Source organism: Thalassophryne amazonica, chromosome 4 (assembly GCF_902500255.1).
Source record: "Thalassophryne amazonica chromosome 4, fThaAma1.1, whole genome shotgun sequence".
In the NCBI taxonomy this organism is placed as follows: Eukaryota; Metazoa; Chordata; class Actinopteri; order Batrachoidiformes; family Batrachoididae; genus Thalassophryne; species Thalassophryne amazonica.
In genome coordinates, this window is record NC_047106.1 from 67,229,329 (window position 1) to 67,249,999 (window position 20,671).

At 40.7% G+C, this 20,671-nt stretch overlaps 1 protein-coding gene across 1 annotated transcript in view; it reads left to right on the forward strand.

The window, feature by feature from the left end:
- clmpb (CXADR like membrane protein b) overlaps positions 1-20,671 on the forward strand; it is a 287,660-nt gene that overhangs the window by 216,417 nt on the left and 50,572 nt on the right. Inside the window, exon 2 of the mRNA XM_034168027.1 lies at positions 11,087-11,238. Coding sequence (XP_034023918.1) covers positions 11,087-11,238 — 152 coding nt within the window. The remainder of the gene's footprint in view (positions 1-11,086; positions 11,239-20,671) is intronic.

Consider the following 20,671-nt stretch of genomic DNA (forward strand, 5'->3'; position numbering starts at 1 on the left):
AACAATTCGGAACAGATCCAGAGTTTAAAGAAAGGTTAACAATTTCCAGCACAGTCGGCCCAAGAATGGGCCAAAGATCCTTAAACAATTTTGTTGGTATAGGATCAAATAAACAAGTTGTGCTTCTAGTAGACATCACGAGTTTCGCCAGCACACCTTGTGAGATACTGTTAAATTCCGTGAATCTAGGTAGCACCTCAGTGCTATTCCCCAGCTCAGTAGCTGAATACAATGATTGGACCAAAGTATGCTGAGATGTGCTCAACCTAATATCTTCTATTTTCTTTTCGAAATAGTCCAGAAAGTCCTGTGCTGAAAAAGGAGAACGACCAACAGGTGGCTGTCCATCAATAAGAAATGCCACCGTATCAAACAAGAACTTTAAGTTATGCTTGTTTTTGTTGATCAATTCAGAATAATACGCCTGCTTCGTAGCCAATAAAGCATGCTTATAATCTAAAATAGCTTCACGCCACGCAAGGTGAAACACCTCAAGTTTGGAACTACACCATTTCTGTTCCAACCCTCTAGCCTTCTGCCTAAGGTCACGCAAATAACTATTGAACCAAGGTGTCTCTGCTTTGGGAAGGCGTGGCTTTAATAGAGGAGGCACAATCTTATCAAGTGTGGTTTTTAGCACTAAATTCAGGCTATCTGCAAGACTGTCTACCGACTGAAATTTCATCAAGCTTGAAGTTAAGATTTCAGGTAGTCTCGCTTCGAGTTCAGTCAAAGTTGAAGGTTTAATTTGTCGCCGCAATGATAGGCAAGGTTGTTGCTCCACTAAACGCGGCAGCGTAATTGTAAACCTAATAAGCGAATGGTCAGAGACCGCTGATGCAAGAGGCAGGATGTCGATATTTGTGACAGCAAGGCCACGTGCAAGAACCAAATCCAGAGTATTACCACTAATATGCGTTGAACCATGAATGAACTGCCGAAATGCTAGTGCATCCATGATTTCCATAAATGATTTACTGAGGGGATCAGAGGGCTTATTTATATGAATGTTAAAGTCACCAGTAATCAAAATGTTGTCTACACTAGTTGAAAGACTAGAGATGAACACGCCAAATTCATCTAAAAAAATCAGAAAATGGGCCAGGAGGCCTATAGACAGTGACAATATAACATAGCTGATTTCCAGTTTTATGACCTTGGCAGTACTTAGCATCATGGGCATAACAGAGAATCAGATGCTCAAATGAATTATATTTCTGACCCCCAACAGTTACTAAAGTAAGCCTGGATTTATAAATAAAAGCAACACCCCCGCCTTTCCTCACATCACGTGAAACGTGACTAAAAGTGTATGCTGGTGGGCAGGCCTCATTCAGAGGAAGGACAGCTGTGGATTTAATCCAGGTTTCACATAATCCAAGCATATCCAGGCGATGATCCACAATTAAGTCATTCACCAGCAATGACTTCAGAGACAATGACCTGATGTTAATGAGACCCAAACTAAGGATCTTGGTGGGATCAGCAGATTTTAATGAAGTCATGCGGAAGTTCAGCTCCTCAGCAGCCAGTGACGCAGCGTGTTTCAGCGGCCGGAGGAGCTCAGGTGAAACGCCGCGACTGCGAGCTCGCAGACGACAGCAGCGGTGTAAAAACTCCGCAGCCCGGCGAGAGACAGCAGCAGGAAGCTGCGGCACAAACGGGCACAGCTTTAGCGGAGCCAGTCCGGTCATCAGAGAGGACAGTTCAGGAGCAACAGGAGGAATCCAGCAGCCTCTCGTGCGCAGCGCGCGCTCTCACGCCCAAAAATATCGTCCATCCCACAGGAGGCGAGGATCAGACCCTCTAGTGAAGGCTGCCAGGTAAAACTTAAATTTCACTGATGCACCGCTCCGCTTTCCGCACCTTCTAAAGCGCCTCCTCTGGAGAGGAGCACAAGGAAAACGGAGCAGGTGGAGCGGGACGTCCGCGAGCACAGATGGCAGAGGTGGCAGAGCAGGCCGGGGCCCTCGCAGCCCGGACCCAGACGACAGCAGCGGCTCATAAAGAGCATTAATGTCCAAGAGAGACTGACGACCATACACAAGCAAGGCTGAAGTGTCCCGGCAGAACACACAGAGCAAAAACACAGCAACAAATAACAAAAAACTCGAAGAACGGTAAACACAGGGCTGACGGCATGCCAAACACACAGGTGCCATCTTGCCACTCCCGAACCTCCAATGCTCAATCACCAAAATAGTGCCTCATTATTTAATTTAATTTAATTAAATTCATTTATATAGTGCCAAATCACAACAAAGCTGCCTCAAGGCACTTCACACAAGTAAGGCTGAACCTTACCAACCCCTAGAGCAAGCACACAGGCGACAGTCGTAAAGAAAAACTCCCTCATATTCACCACAGAATGTGAAGAAGTTTACAATGCAGTTGTGAAAATAAGGGCAGCACGGTGGCTTAGTGGTTAGCACTGTTGCTTCACAGCAAGAAGGTCATGGGATTAATTTCCACCTGTGGCATGTGTTTGCGTGTTCCCTCCGGGTGCTCCGGCTCCCTCCCACATCCAAAGATATGCAGGTTACATGAACTGGAAAATTTAAATTGTCCATAGGTGTGCATGCATGTGTGACTGTGTTTGTTTGTCTATATGTGGCCCTGTGACAGACTGGCATCCTGTCCAGAGTGTTCCCTGCCTCACGCCCTATGACTGTTGGAATAGGCTCCAACCTCTGTGACCCTTTATTGGAGTAAGTGGATGAAGATGAGTGACTGAATGAGTTGTGAAAATAACTAGGCTTAAAATCGTCATATGCCATTTTATCAAGAAACGTGTTCAGTTAGTTATAGTATCTTCTTTATTTCCATATAATGTTATTTAAATAATAGTTGCAAAATAGGTTTATGACCTCTGCCAATGAAGTTTGTTTAATTGTGAACAGCCTTGGACTCACATTTCATATATATATATATATATATACTCAACAAAAATATAAACGCAACACTTTTAGTTTTGCTCCCATTTTGTATGAGATGAACTCAAAGATCTAAAACTTTTTCCACATACACAATATCACCATTTCCCTCAAATATTGTTCACAAACCAGTCTAAATCTGTGATAGTGAGCACTTCTCCTTTGCTGAGATAATCCATCCCACCTCACAGGTGTGCCATATCAAGATGCTGATTAGACACCATGATTAGTGCACAGGTGTGCCTTAGACTGCCCACAATAAAAGGCCACTCTGAAAGGTGCAGTTTTGTTTTATTGGGGGGGGGATACCAGTCAGTATCTGGTGTGACCACCATTTGCCTCATGCAGTGCAACACATCTCCTTCGCATCATCTGTGAAGAGAACACCTCTCCAACGTGCCAAACGCCAGCGAATGTGAGCATTTGCCCACTCAAGTCGGTTACGACGACGAACTGGAGTCAGGTCGAGACCCCGATGAGGACGACGAGCATGCAGATGAGCTTCCCTGAGATCGTTTCTGACAGTTTGTGCAGAAATTCTTTGGTTATGCAAACCGATTGTTCCAGCAGCTGTCCGAGTGGCTGGTCTCAGACGATCTTGGAGGTGAACATGCTGGATGTGGAGGTCCTGGGCTGGTGTGGTTACACATGGTCTGTGGTTGTGTGGCTGGTTGGATGTACTGCCAAATTCTCTGAAACGCCTTTGGAGACGGCTTATGGTAGAGACATGAACATTCAATACACGAGCAACAGCTCTGGTTGACATTCCTGCTGTCAGCATGCCAACTGCATGCTCCCTCAAATCTTGCGACATCTGTGGCATTGTGCTGTGTCATAAAACTGCACCTTTCAGAGTGGCCTTTTATTGTGGGCAGTCTAAGGCACACCTGTGCACTAATCATGGTGTCTAATCAGCATCTTGATATGGCACACCTGTGAGGTGGGATGGATTATCTCAGCAAAGGAGAAGTGCTCACTATCACAGATTTAGACTGGATTGTGAACAATATTTGAGAGAAATGGTGATATTGTGTATGTGGAAAAAGTTTTAGATCTTTGAGTCCATCTCATACAAAATGGGAGCAAAACCAAAAGTGTTGCGTTTATATTTTTGTTGAGTTATATGTGTGTGTGTGTGTGTGTATAGTTGTTACATTTTTAGAGGATTCATATCCTGATAGGCAAGAACTGATTCAGTTTTCAAGGCCAAAGGTCAAAAAGCATGATTGTGTACATGTGTGATTTTATTTAGTAAGTTCAATGTAAGTACATAACATAATTGTAAATACGTTAAAAATATATGGATGACACAAGAAAGTGGAAACACTTATTTCCATTGTGTTCCATTTAAAAATCAAATGACAAAATTGAAGTCAAAATAAATAATGATGATAATAATAGTGTGTATGTGATAACAAGAACCTAAACAATTTATAAATACATTTTAAAAATTACATAATTAACAGGAAAAAAAAGGGTTGAGTACTTCTAAAAACTTTTTAGGGCTAAGATTCTAAAAACATTCCGGACTCACGCTCCATTCCAACTCATTATGGAAACTTTGCATAATTTATTAGCACCCTTGAAAAATGTCAGCTACCTATTTTAGAAACAGTACCCAATCTAGAGGCCGTGGATCCCCACGGGAAATGTGCTAGTTTAATGTATATTTTACATAAATATTAATCAAACATGCCACAATCACTCTCATATTTGAAAGTGAGGTGCAGACTGGCACTCACTGTTGCCTGACATAGTTTGTGGATTTTGTGGACCTTTGAATTCAATATTGAAAAGCCCATTTCATGTACATTTTACATTATATCTCAACCAAAAGTGTCTCAATCACTCTCATTTTTCTGTTATGGATTTACCTACACCACCAATTTTATGCCTATTTGTCTTTCAGTAATCAGTCGGAAACCAAGTTCCAAAAAGCAATGATAAATCATGCATACAGAGAATGAAAATTATCTGAAAAAGAATTCAGAAACTGAAAATTTTGAAAGAAAAGAAAATCAAAAAACCTGACACCACAAAAATAACATTGATTCAAGTGCATGACCTAAATATACTCTTGAAATTTGATCACATGGTGGAACACTGGAAATTTAGCTTTTGAAAAACCACTTCTAACTGGACTTTGACCTTTTTCCAAGGTAAAAATTTGTGGATTTGGAAACTAGTGTTGGTGGAGCTTTGCGCTCTATGAGCATGGTGCTCTAGTTCAGTTTTTATCCCCTGCTGGCTGAACGCCCAAAGGGGGATTATGCTGTGGCGATTTCCATCCATCTGCCTGTCTGTGTGTCTGTCTGTCCATCCCAAAAAGGGTATAAGCTTTCTGAAATCAACGCCTCTCACTTTTTTTTTTTTTTTTTTGGAGGAATTTTGTGAAACTTGGTACAAGTCCTTGTTACAGGTTGCAGTACGCATCACAGATCGGTATTGGGTTCTGATACTGACGTAATTCGCGGATCTGAATTTCCTGATCCAACCTGTGGGATTTTCCGATACTGGAACGAAACCACATCTGTGAAACCTCTTTACTGCTGAACGGGAGGAGAGGAGTGGGAGTGAGAAGTTCTTGCGCTGAAGGTGAACTGTTTCTTCCGCCCACCACACCAGAGATGAGTTTTAATCCACTGGTAATGGCAAATTTCCGCCCAGCTCACAGGTTCAAGTGGTCTGTGCCGCAGAGCACGGATTTTCAAAAAAATGAACTGAATTGTTACTGAAAATCAGGGGGCGGGACCACTCCTTCCACAAGGCGTGCTCACAGGCGAATGACGTCACCGACAAGTGTGGAAAAACTCACGCATGAAATCCATATAGTTTTTGAAAAAAATAAAAAGGACCATTAATTTATGGACAGACCACGTAGTAACTTAAATGTGACCATATGACAACATGTTTTGTGATGCAAAGAAATTCTTGAGACTTGGCTGTGTATACAAGTCGCACTGGAGTATAAATAAGTCCCGCTGGCCGTTCCCTTATTTTCACTCAGGGTTGCCACAGCAAAGCCGATGAGGATTTGCATGTTGAATTTGCACAAGTTTTACACCAGATGCCTTTCCTGACACAGCTCCACATTACATGGAAAAACCAGCAGAGGTGGTGTTTGAACCGGGGACCTTGAGTACTGAAACCAGGCGCACTAACCACTTGGCCACCACCCCTGCACACACGTTTTGTCTGTATTATCAGCTTATTAATTTGAGTGCATTGTTGGCATGTATTTCTTATTATTGGTTTTAATTCCTGTGAAAGTTCCTACATATATTCCAGTGAGTCCTATATAAACAGTTTCTATAATTACTCTTATGAATAACAAGTCACAGGACCTCTCAAATTCGTAAAAACAAACCGTGACTTATATTATAGAAAATACAGTAATCAGTTTCAACAATTTTTACCTGAGACCATCAAATATGGCCATCGGGTTTTACGAAGGCTTTTCGTCTGTCCATCTGTCCGTCCGTCTGTCTGTGCTCAGCATAAGTCCAGTCCTATTACTGCCAGAGTTTTCAAATTCACAGGGAAAATTCTTGGGACACAGACCTTGGATAAGTCCAAGATGGCTATTCTTGTATTTTACACTCAAAAAAATTATTCATTGGGTGAACTCAATTCAATTATGTGCAGGATTTCCATCTAATAAATATATGTAGCCCCAACTCAAAAAAGCTAAAGATAATTTCTTTTAATTTAGTTGGGACTACATATATTTATTAGATGGAAATCCAGTCCAATTTGTCAGTTTTTGAGTGTAAGAGGTATTTTAAGAAGTTAAAAAGTCACATTCTGTTTCAATCTGATCCTTTTTTTTTTTTTGAGTGACACTGGTGACAGCCAATCAGAGTAGAGCTGCACTGTGACGTCAGTCGCTGGTCTCTTCAAAACTGCTTTGTTTTGTGTGTTTATATTCATGTAGCTGATATATTGTGTAAAAGCTAGCGAGAAATAAACACTTCTAAAACTGAAAATGTTGTTTTTGGAACCTACGTAATAACCTAATGAATTTATTTATAAGACATTTCGCTGAGGTTAGCATGGTGACATCACTTCCTGGTGTAGCTACTAGCTAACAGCTTTGTTTGTGGTATGTTGTGTAAAAGCTAGCGATAAATACATTTTAAAAGACGTAATTCGTGCACACCTGTGTGTATGCGCACAATCGCAGTTCAGATGTACTTGGACAACAGTACGAATACCTACAATGCTGTTACAATGCACTGAATAGAAATAATGCACTAAAAGTGCCAGACGGATGCGGTCCATTGCCACATGATGCCTCAAAGTCTGGAAGGCAAACATGGGGAGAAGACGGTGTGAGCCACCGCTTTGTCTGCCCTTTGCACAAGACCTGACAATGCTGGATTTCGAAATACATCCAACATATGGACTGATGACATGTAACCCATCAGTGCACACATCGCTGTAGTGCATGTAATCGCGTGTGAGCAGATTATTGTGGCCGTCAAATCACCAATGTGCACAGACATCATAATGACTGCACGCACCTGTTATAACAAACAGTCCATGAAGTGGCCGTGATGTGGACTATGTCAACGCCCCAGAATATAGAGAGAATATTTAATTCATTGAAAGATGGAATGTTCCATTCAATTTGGCTTCACCTCATTGAATGGAACATTCCATCTTTCACCTCATGAAATACTCTTATCATTGCACTCAAAAACATTCATTATTTGTATACTGTCTCATACACCTATGTGTAATTATTCTGTGCAATCAGAGGGAAATACGCTCTGAGCACCATTAAACAGCATGACACATAGTAATTAACAGGATATTTCACAATATTTACTCAACACAAATCTGATTCCTAACAAGCACCTGCCAAGTTTCATAAATATATTTTAAGCTCCCAGAATCCCCGGAGCTATCATCCTATTCGTAATTAAATTTAAATTTAAACATAGCTACCTAAAGTAAATGTTGTAGAGCCAGTAATAGCTGTCACATTTGAGTGCATAAGCCCAGTGAGCTTAACATTATTGGAAACTTTCTACTAGGTGGAGCGAGTCGAATGTCCGATCAGGAGTGCACCACCCCTCTGGACTCACACATCAATCCCATCCCGAGCTCCAGCTTCCAGCAAACTCCCACGATGCCTGTGGCTAATTCCGTTCAAGCCCACAGGGCTGTCCAGCATCCTCCAATAAATTAGCCTTGCTGCTCCCCGACCAAGACCAAAGCCCCGACAGTCTGGCCAGTGCCAGAAGTCACACACAAATATACAGCCACTTTTTAGTACAACCCAAGTTCTTCTCTGAGACGACTGTGCAATGTTCCCTGTTGATAATAGCTGCACGACCCATTTAGCAGTCATGGATGGTGTGTCCCATGTCAGCATTGTTCCCACACACTCTCCTTTCCATGTAAGCAGTTTTGTGTTTGAAAAGTGAACAGTTTTAATGTCAGAACTTTACTTTAGTTCCCCTGTGTGAGGCAGTAAACTCCTAATGGCCGAGTTATGCTTTCCTTTGCTTTAGGCTCTGCAATTTTGATCATGATATTTCCATTGGCACAATTCAAAATTAATTGCATAGTAAAGCCATGACATATAGTCAGTAAGATGTTGGTCCACCATATGCTACCAGAACTATTTCAGTGGTCTTTGGCCTTATTCCTGGATGTAATTTGAAACAGTCTACCAAGGCAGTTTTGTAAGTGCTGTTTATGTGGAAGCAAATTAATGTCATAGTAATTCTTATGAGGAATTACATAGCTGGGGCTGGGAAAGGAATCCACTCCTGTTGAAATGTGTTCTTTGGCATATTATACATACATTCATAGCTGAGTTCTTTTCCCAGAAATTCATTTTCAAGTCAGTGGGTATCTTCGCAACACAAAACATGCAGTATTTATAATATTCTATATTATATGTATGCTACTGAGAGTGGTATTATAGACAGACAGACAGTGCAAGTTATTCCCCAAAACATCTGTGCAGAATCCAGTTTGCAGCAAAGTAAATAAATAAACACAAATAAAATGTTAAATATATAAACATGCAAATCCACACCGCCCAAGCACATCTCACCGACACCCATGACAACATACACATTCCAACCCATAAAACAAAAAAATATGTAATAAATACTCTAAAACATACAAAATCAATGTATATAGGTAATCCTTTATATTTGTGAGAGTGTCATGTCAGCGTTTACCACAGACATCAGTCGATTCTTCAGCGCTCTGCACGCAATGAAAATAAATCCCATAATCCACTAAGACAAAAACAAAATAAAATACATTTAAAAAAATTAAATTACTCTCTTCTCTTCTTGCCCCTCCATGTGAAGGGGCAAGACCAAGTGATAGGGTATGTGCGCTCAGTGGCGTGCATGTCAACATCTACATGTTCCGCCTGCTAAACAAGAGTTCTACTGGTGGTGGAAATGCAAGCCAAGCCAGACTTAACTGTTCCAACCCGTACCATACCAACCCAGACTGCTTGGTGGAAATGGGACTGTCAGCATACGCTGGCTAAATTGTCAAGGTGCGACAGGCCTGTTACTTTTCATATGCCGATAAATAATCCTACTTTATCACCTTAAGTAACCATACAATGTGTTATAACCCCTAGACCACATTAGGTACAAGACAACAAGCCACCATCCATTTTCAATCAGAATGGGTGTTTTACAGCTGCAAGGGACAAGTGGTCACCATGCCAACAGCTAGGCAGGGCCAAAATTATATGCCAAAATAGACAAGAAGTCTATTTTATGCATATTCTGAGCAACACAACATGGCAACTTCCAATCTGAGTCACGATAAAGTGATGACAGTGTCACAACAGTGCAACATCGTGATGTACATTGGTTGGTTGGTTACTCAAACAAAACAATTCAAGAATTTGTAAACGTTAGTGGGAAATAAATGGTAAATGGACTGCATTTATATAGCGCTTTTACATCTGCATCAGATGCTCAAAGCACTTCACAATTATGCCTCACAGTCACCCCGATGTCAAGGTGCTCACTACCGGGAGCAATAGGGGACTAAAGGCCTTGCCCAAGGGCCCTTAGTGATTTTCCAGTCAGGCGGGGATTTGAACCCATGATCTTCTGGACTCAAGCCCAACACCTTAACCACTAGACCCTCACCTCCTCTAATAAATAAACAGTTTAAAATGAAAAAACTTTTTGTAACCAAATAATACCTCTGAAGTAATTCATTACACATCTTGCAGAGGCATTAGCATGCTAATTAGCGTTACAGGAACTCCACTATGATGCAGTTGTGAAGGTGACCCAACCTTGGCTGGGAAAGTAACCTGTGATAGACTAGAATCCCATCCAGGGAGAGTCAAAGGCTCTCATCTGCTTCAACACTACTCATCCCCAGAATAAGCATCAGCACCAATCAGTCTCAGGATCCATATAGGACTTGTTTTCCTACAACGTCAAAAGTCATTGCTTTGCTGTTAATATTTTTTCCAAAGATAATTACTGTATGTTCTGTCAAATAGCATGCTATTTAGTATGCCTTATCAATGGCTTAATGCCCTGTAGTGCCCTACCACCACCGATATTCCCTTTGATAATCGATTGCATGAGGATATTTGTCATATTTTTGCTGTTTGTATGTTGACAATTACAGATAAGGTGAAATACATTTCATGTTTTGAAGAAAAATGTCTAGACAATAGGAAGAGACAAAATTCCAGACCTTTGCTGTACATGCCAACCCAGCAAACAGCACAATCCATCTTTCCTTCAAATGTATGCATCAATGGACTGCATCCACAACAATTATAAGTGCATTCACTGCTTTGCAAAGGTGTAGTTTTTACAATGTCTGACAACTCCGTGCCTTGGCTTCCTGGGCTACTAATTCTTCAGGCTGAAAAAACGATAATGTTTTTATCAATCCTCAAATGTCAAATGATATTTGATTCAATGTTGTGTTGAAAGAATTCTCATTCTGTTTCATTTCAGTGTATGTTAATATATCTAAATATTTGTCAGATGGTGGTTCTGTAGCATATCTGTCACTGCAACGTGGTTTCCTCGATGTATAATCAGCTGGCATTGTGTCAAGGTTTGTTTGAGCTGGATTTGACATCTCCCTCTTTCTCTGGTTCCATCCCTCTCTTCTGTCTTTTCTGCTCTCAGTTTTATTCGGCCTACTGTCAGTCGGTGCCCAGACTGAGATGAAAAAGGTCGTTGGGGACAATGCCACGCTACCATGCCACCATCAGTTCTGGCAGTCCAACTCTCTCGACATTGAGTGGCTACTACAAAAACCCAACTCAAAACAGAAAGTGGTGAGATAAGATTATTTCTCTTTCTGTCTTTTCATATGATGACTGTTGTCATAATCATAAAATGACAATAGAAAGAGAACACTATGTTATCAGCCTAAAATGTGTGTGTCAACCTATTGTTCCGCTGGCTTGTAAACGTAAAGCTTCTGCAAAGAAAAACAGTGCTTCCCTTTGACTGGCCATCATAGACAGGGGTATCATGATTTTTCTTGTCTTTTAGAACAGAAAGTAAAACTTTGGTTTGAGGCAACAAGGTAAACATGATAAACACCATGGGAACTTAACCCATTTTTCATGGCCCTGAATCCTAGGGAGACAAGTTTTGCTGTCCTTGGTCAGGGACGTATGACAACAATGAGAACATTTTTGCTAATTTGTAGACCTCTTTGTACTGTATTCCTGTTATATTTTATTTATGGTGCATATTCTTCATCTTTTCCCCTCATCTCTCTCTCACGCATGTACTTTTAAACTTCTGTCTTATCTCCAAGTCATGCTGATTGATTTCCAACAACAGCCATAACAGTTACACATTAACTGAATGCTGAAATTGACTGTGGCACATCAAGCTTTACTGCCTTTCTGAAAGGCATAATCATGCTGGAGAATGTTCCCCAAGTCATTTTCTAGTTTTAACATTGGATTCTGCACTTCTTATGGCACAAACGCTGTATGGCCAATCACTGTGGTGACACAGATGAAGTGTCTGGGTTTGTTCTAGCTCAAGACAAAGATCCAGGCTTTCAATGACTCCCTGGACCCAGTCATAAGTGTATTTGTATGTGCTGAAAGTGTTGGACTTGTGCAGAGATTGACTTGTCTCTGCATTCAGGCTGTTCCTGTTATATAGTGAAAAAATAAAACTTGCAAGAGACTTCGGGCCACATGTTGTTTTTGTTCCACTTGGGGTTTTATAGGTGTAGACCAAATTTGAACTCGGTCAGATAAGATTTAGAGGTCCCCCAGAGTGACACATTTTCCTCTGCCTCCACTGGCAAGACAACGTCACCCTAATGGGAGAAAACGCTGATGCCATTATTTTTCTTTTACAGGTACATGTGATGGTTTCTAATCGCAAAAAGTGGTGGTTGATTGGTCACCCAGAGGAGAACATTACTGGAATTACTGGATTACTACATTGCTTGTTTGGGGAAAATTGTTGCTTTGTGGGGGACCCCTAAACAATGTCCGATTACAATCAAATGTGGCACAGATCTTTTATTGTATTTGTGGAACAAGAACAATATGTGGCCCAAAAGATTTTGTAACATTTGACATTTTGAACAGGTCTACTCTGCATTGGTATTCATGTTCTGGATCCTTGGTCTTTGAGATTGAGACATATCTAGGAAAATGTTATGGAATCATGAGGTCTATGCACAGAGGTGTTTGGTGATACTGATATCTTCACAAGAGAATGAAGGCCCAAGTTTTTATGGTCCTGGTGCTTCCGGTCTTACTAAAGAGTTGGAGGATTTGGAAGCTAACTACCAAAGTAGACCATAAGATGACTTTGGTACCAAGTTTCTTTGGAAGATTCCATGACTTTTTGTGAAACAAGTGGTTCCTTAGAGGATTGTGCAGGAATATCAGCTACAACATTTTGGCCATGTGGTGAATTTCTCTGTACATGATCCAACAAATAGGCTATTCAGTGTTGAGGACCCTGCGGCGAGAGAAGTCCAAGGGGACGTCTATATTTCACCTGGCTCTGGCAAATAGACCTGATCTAATGATTAGATGCATTCTTCAAACAGCAACAGTTTGCTGATGTCAGAAGAGTGCCATGTTTTGTAGTTGTTTTTAAATTCATTATTATAATTGCTTTTGTTTGTTTTTAAAGCTTGATCAGAATAAGGTACGGATTAAGAGTGGTATAAACATCCCCTCCAACAATAAGAATTAAATCAGAGAATTCCATTATGTTAGAAGAGACAGTGTTACATAGACCTTGGACAAGTTCAAAGATGGCTAATGCTGGCCTATTTTAAGAGGTCACAAGGTCACATTCTGTTTCCTATTTTTATGCTATGAATCATGTAAATCCGTTTAATTGGGGAGTGGGGGGTGACAGCTATTCAAAGTATAGAAACACCATGATGTCACTGGCTCATCTCTCCTCTCTCTGGCTGCTAATCCAACATGGTGGAATCTGCTTTGATAGCACTGCGTTTCTGTGTAAATATAACACGTTTCTCATATATTTTGGAAAACCGAGCGAGAAATAAGCGCATCTAAAACTGAAAACCCTGTTTTTGTAACCTATAACACCTCTGGAGTGATTTCCAAGACATCTCGCAGACATCAGCATGTACGTGTATCACACATGGTGAAATTCGCTCTCAAAGCGCTGCGTTTCTCTGCAAATATAATGTTTCTTATATATTCTGTAAAAGCTAGTGAAAAATAAACAACTAAACTGAAAATGTATATAATATATACACACATAGTTTGCAATGGGATGCAAAATAAATAGCTGCAAATTATGAAGACAATGCTCATATGGCTGAGGGTATTTTAGCATTGCATTATATTTTTGAGCTTTCAGTGATGTCCTTGAATTGTTTGTTTCCCAGGGTAAAAGCAGAACACATTATTAATGACTTTAAAAAATTGGATGCAAAAGTTTGAATTTATTTTGGATCTTCTCTAATTCACACAGGGACAAAATTGTACATGCAGGCTAAAATATATACATACAACCCCAATCCCAGTGAAGTTGGGGCATTGTGTAAAAATGTAAACAAAACAGAATATAATGAATTGCAAATCCTCTTCAACCTATATTCAGTGGTGTGCACTGCTAACCAAAAGGCTAGCTTCGATAACTGCTAATCACCTAACTGAAAAGTTATCTTTTTTTAACACTAAACCGATAAACTGCCTAAAAACGTATCGGAAGCTACAGATAACCCATACACTTTCAGCTGCTAAGAAGCTGATTTTGAGTTTAAAAACCGCCAAAGTTAAAACTCTATGCCTCTAGATGACTTGGGTGCTATTGTCAGTGTATTAGTATGGGGTCAAAAGAAATTAGTTTTTTTTCTTTTCTATGACCAGTTCTCCTTTGCCTGCAGAGGATTGAGCAGTTTATTCTGGAACCAGCTCTTCTCTGTTTGTAGAGGAAAGAACTGTGTAGCTACTACAAAAAACTACATCTGCAAAAATGTTAGCAGTCTAAAAATTACCGGGGCAAAACTTATCGGAAGATAATTGGTCCGATAATGGTTTTCAGCGTTATCTGAAAAGATAATCCGATAATGAAAACATTATCTTTGATAATTAGCGGTTAGCGTATTAGCGGAACTGTGCACACCACTGCCTATATTCAATTGAATACACCACAAAGACAAGATATTTAATGTTCAAATTATAAACTTCATTGTTTTGTGCAATTATTTGCTGATTTTGAAAGAGATGCCTGCAACACATTTCAAAAAAGCTGGGACAGGTATGTTTACCACTGTGTTACATAACCTTTCCTTCTAAAAACACTGAATAAGCGTTTGGGAACTGAGGACACTGATTTTTGAAGCTTTATAGGTGGAATTCTTTCTCATTCTTGCTTGATGTACGACTTCAGTTGTTCAACAGTCCGGGGTCTCCATTTTCATATTTTGTGCTTCATAATGCGCCACACATTTTCAATGTGTGACAGGTCTGGACTGCAGGCAGGCCAGTCTAGTACCCGCACTCTTTTACTACAAAGCCACGCTGTTGTAACGGGCAGAATGTGGCTTGGCATTGTCTTGCTGAAATAAGCAGGGACGTCCCTGAAAAAATCGTTGCTTGGATGGCAGCATGTGTTGCTCCAAAACCTGGATGTACTTTTCAGCATTGATGGTGCCATCACAGATGTGTAAGTTGCCCATGTGATGGGCACTAACACACCCCCATACCATCACAGATGCTGGCTTTTGAACTTTGCGCTGGTAACAATCTGGATGATCTTTTTCCTCTTTTTTCTGGAGGACACGACGCCCATGATTTCCAAAAACAATATGAAATGTGGACTCATCAGACCACAGCACACTTTTCCACCTTTCCATCTGTCCATTTCAAATGAGCTCAGGCCCACTGTGTTAACTGACAATGGTTTTCTGAAGTGTTCCTGAGCCCACGCGGTAAGATCCTTTACACAATGATGTCGGGTTTAAATGCAGTACCGCCTGAGGGATCAAAGGTCACAGGCATTCAATGTTGGTTTTCGGCCTTGCTGCTTACATGGAGAAAGTTCTCCAGATTCTCTGAATTTTCTGAATATATTATGGACTGTTGATGAAGAATCCCTAAATTCCTTGCAATTGAACGTTAAGAAACATTGTTCTTAAACTGCTGGACTAATTTTTTCACTCAGTTGTTCACAAAGTGGTGATCCTCGCCCCATCTTTGCTTGTGAATGGCTGAGCATTTTGGGGATGCTCCTTTTATACCCAGTCATGACACTCACCTGTTTCCAATTAACCTGTTCACCTGTTCTTTGAGCATTCATCAACTTTCCTAGTCTTTCCCAGTCCAACTTTCCCAACTTTTTTGAAACGTGTTGCAGGCATCCATTTCAAAATGAGCAAATATTTGCACAAAAACAATAAATATCAGTTTGAACATTAAATATATCTTGTCTTTGTGGTGTATTCAATTGAATATAGGTTGAAGAGGATTTGCAAATCATTGTATTCTGTTCTTATTTACATTTCACACAACGTCCCAACTTCATTGGAATTGGGGTTGTACATTCACTTCAACCTGTTAGGAAGTGTTTCTGTAGGTTCCACAGTGTCTTTTAACAACAAGGTCAATGACAAGGTCAAAGCCTATTTACTCCTTGTTAGTGATCATGATAGACTACAACTGCTAAATTCTCTGTGCCACCATAAAAAGGATGTAAGGATGTGACCAACCCAGTCTCATGGCAAGTTGTGATTCAGCAGCACGAAATATACATTAATCTATTGGTTCGTGATATTGTAACGAAAGTGCCTCATTTTCGTCACGGCAGCACAAATTCATTCTCATTCATTCCGTGATGGCTGCACGAAATTAAAAGTGAAGTGGGGAGGGGGGGTCGGGGTGGTTATGGCTAGCTTTGGGGGAAGGAGTAGAAGAAGATTCAAACCTTTAATTGTCATATGCACAGTAAAGAAACACGTTTCCCTGTCAATGAAATTCTTACTCTGCTGCCCACACTGGATGCCCAAATATATATATATATATATATATGTGTGTGTGTGTGTGTGTGTGTGTGTGTGTGTGTGTGTGTGTGTGTGTGTGTGTGTGTGTGTGTGTGTGTGTGTGTGTGTGTGTGTGTGTGTGTGTAAATGACTCTAAGTATAAATATCTAAATATAAGTGGAAAAAAAAAACAAAATAAGCATGTTGGTAAGAACAATAGAATATAACAGAGCAATGTACTAAAATGGAAATATACATTATAAGAGGGGAAATATAAAATGTACCTGTGTAATGGCATGTGTACATAATAGTGCAGTGTGCAATATTCACTGTTTTGTGCAACGTTCAGCAGTAAATGGTTTAGTGCAATTGAGCCAATGGATTCAAGTTAATAGGTATTGTAGTGCAATAGAATGAAGTGTCGGTAATATAGTAAGGTGTCCATTAGAAAATAAAGTGACCAGTGATGGGGAGCTCCGTCCTTAAGGGGGGGGGGGGGGGTGTTCAGCTGTTTAACAGTCTAATGGCTGTGGGAAAGAAGGAGTTCTTGAACCTGGTGGTTCTGCATCTCACAGTCTGGAACCTGCACCCTGAGGGGAGGAGTGTGAATAGTCCATGTTGGGGGTGAGTGTGGTCTTTGATGATGAAGACAGCTCTCCTGTGGACTCTGCATTGGTAGATGCTCTGCAGAGAGGGTTGTGGGGTCCTGGTGATCTTACACGCAGTTTTTGCCACTCTCTGTAGGGTTAGGTTATGGTTAAGGTTAGGGTTGGGGGTAAGAGTAGGGTTAGTAATAGTGAGTTAAAAAAAAATCCTGTCATGAAAATTTGACTCATTTCGTGGCGCGAGCACGAAAATAAAAATAAAAAAATGTGAGACTGGGCTGGTTTGACAGCACTGATTGAGCTGGCCAATACTCAGAACAATGGGGAAGTCCAAGAAAATCATTCAAGCTCTATGAAGGAGAACTGTAGATTTAAACAAGTTGAGAAGGTCTGTTTGAGCCATTTCTGAACAATTGCAAATTTCAAGATCATCAGTACAAATAACTGTACATCAGTACAAGTTAGTAGATGTCCCACCACTTTGCTAAGGTCTGGAAGTTGAGCCAAACTGTCTGAGAAGATATTGGTTAGAATGTTCAGGAACAGCCCAGGAACCACCAAGGCTCAGGCCTGCCATGTATTGGAAACTGCTGGAACACCATTTTCACTGTCCACGGTGAAGGGAGTTTGACATCGCCATGGACTGAGAGGGTACTGACCAAGAAAGAATCCTCTGTTCCAAAATCAGCACCTTCATACTAGTCTGAAATTTGCAAATGCTCACATGGGCAAGCCAAATGCCTTTTGGAGAAAAGCTTTATGGTGAGATGAAATAAAGACTGAGCCAGATTGAATCAGATTTTAAGGTTCTGCTACCAGCCCATAAAATTGTTCACGGACTGGCACCTCCCTACTTAGCTGACCTACTTAAACCCTATGTACCGGCCTGGGCTCTGCATTCTCAGGGTGCAGGACTACTTTGTGTCCCTAGGGTGAATAAAAAGTCTGTGAGTCACAAAGCTTTCGCTTATCATGCACCTGCTTTGTGGAATGATCTCCTTGCGTCAATAAAACAGTCAGATTATGTGGAGACTTTCATGTCCAGACTTAAGACGCACTTATTTTCCCTTTTGTATGGCTAGCATACTGGCATAGTATGTTACTATGCTTTTTACTCTTTAAATTAATTTTATTAGTAAAGGGAGTGGGCCGCAGCCTCAACTTTATCTAAGGTCTGGGTCTTTTAGTGAAGCTTAGGGCTAGTGCTAGCTAGTTGTTGCTTAATGCTGACAAATCATACTGTATTTGTAGTCTTTCTGCTGCTTGATTCTGTTTTTTTCTCTGTTTGAGGTGCAGCTCCATCCAGAGATAGGAGTGGATGTCATCTTCTGCAGGCCTACCGCCCTGTGCACCAGCATGGACTCACAAAATTTCCTGTATATTCATATTGTCAATTGTGTTGGTAGCATGGCTGAAGCAGAGGGTCACCTTTGTGTCTGGTCTGCTTGAGGTTTCTTCCTCAAATCATTAAAGGGAGTTTTTTCCTGTGCTTGCTCTGGGGGTTAGTAAGGTTAGACCTTACTTGTGTGAAGCGCCTTGAGGCAACTTTATTGTGATTTGGCGCTATTTAAATTAAATAAATTAAAATGAGCCCTTTGGCCACATTGACAAATGGCGTGTTTGGAGGAGTAAAGGTGAGGCGTTCAAACCTAAGAGCACTGTATCAACGGTCAAGTATGGTCGTGGGAGCTGTTTTGCTGCTAGCGGTACTGGTGCATTGCACAAAGTGGATGGAATAATCAAGAAGGAGGATGACCTCCAAATTCTTCTACGTCACCTCAAGTTAACAGCTAGATGGTTGAAACTTGGCCACAACCGGGTGTTCAAACAGGACAGTGTTCCCAATCCCACCTCAAAACTGGTTGTGTATTTGATAAAGCAAGCTAACATTAAGCTTCTGGAACTGCCTTCCCACAGCCCAGACCTCAACCCTATTGAAAAACCCTATTGAAAATTTGTGGAATATGCTTAAAAGCTGGCTCTGTGCCAGGAAACCAATCAGTTTACACGAACTCTTCTATTTCTGCCATTACTGTGCTCATGGATCCAGCCAGAATTATGCCAGAAGCTTGTTGATGGCTACTGAAGCTGTCTGGTCTAGGTATAGCTTGCTGAGGGATATTTAAGCAAATTTTAGTGGGGTTGTATATATCTGAGACTGTATGTAAAATTTTGACCCTGTGTGGATTAGAGAAGGTCCAAAATAAATTCAATCTTATATAATCATTCCACCTTGGCACAGTTCAAGAACAGTTCAAGGAAATCATTAAAAGCCCAAAATTAGTATGACATTCGTGTGCCTTCTTGCTGCTCTTGGGGGGGGGGGGGGGGGGGGGGGGGGGTTAAACATTACGATGCACAGTAGACATCCTGTACCCAATTTGTTTTAGCTCGAGATGTTCAGATGCTGAACATCTCTTATAATAAAGTGACTTTCTTGTAAGAAACAAACAGATGGGTCCATTTGACTGAGATGATTCAAATTTTTATGGCACTGTGCCGGTGAGCCAGAGGCTCAAATATTTCAGCTAATACACTTTAATGAAGACATTTGTGTGGAAGGATAAAGTCGATTACTGTTACTTTAACTGATGTATTTTAAAAAACATTGCCTGTGCTTCTCTTACCAGCATGCATAAAGAAAATCATCTGCATAATTCTATATAAAGCACAGAGAGAAAATTACATTAATGAGCCAAAACATTTTTTTGAAAAAGTGTTGTCCAATTAAATTAAATGACCAGAATCGTTACACTTTGGGGAAAGAGTGTAAAGATGTTTCCTGTGATGAAAAAGGCTGTAGTTTCTGGGTAACTCATGAGGATTTTTTAAACTTCCATTTTAAACTTCTTTCAGTTGCTCCTGTTGCAGGTTGCCACAGCAGATCATCCTGTCTGATCTTGTCTGTCAACCTGTCCATCATCTTTGCAAAAAAGAAAGGACTCAGAGTTGAACCTTGATGTCATCCCATCTCCACCTTGAATGCAGCTCTCATTTTTACTGCATATCTCACCACTGTCACACCTGTCTTTGTACATATCCTGCACCAACCTCACATACTTTTCTGCCACTCCAGACTTCCTCATACAATTCCACAACTCTTCTCCTGGCACCCTGTCATAAACTTTCTTTAAATCCACAAACGCATGATGAAACTCGTTCTGGCCTTCTCTATACTTCTGCATCCTCACTCTGAGTAAACATTGCATCTGTAGTGCCCTTTCTCAGCATAAAACCATATTACTGCTCCCAGATCTTCACCTCCTCTAAACCAAGTTTCCACAACTATTTGCCATAACTTCATGCCGTGGCTGATCAACTTTATGTGTCTGTAATTTCTGCAGCTCTATACTTGACCCTTGTTTATAAAAATCATAACCAGTACACATCTTCTCCACTTCTCAGGCATCCTCTTGCTTTCCAAGATTTTATTAAACAGTCTCATGAGAAGCTCCAATGCCATTTCTCATAAACATTTCCAAGCCATCACTGGTATGTCACCTGAACTAAGTCTTTCCACTCTTCTTTGTCTTAAGTCTTCTAGTTTTCTTCCACATCAAAACAGTTAGTGTGTGTGGTTCAAGTCCCATAATAACTCCCTGAATGGAGACTTTTTCCATAACCAGAGACACCAGGTTCCCCTGCTGTCTATGCTAT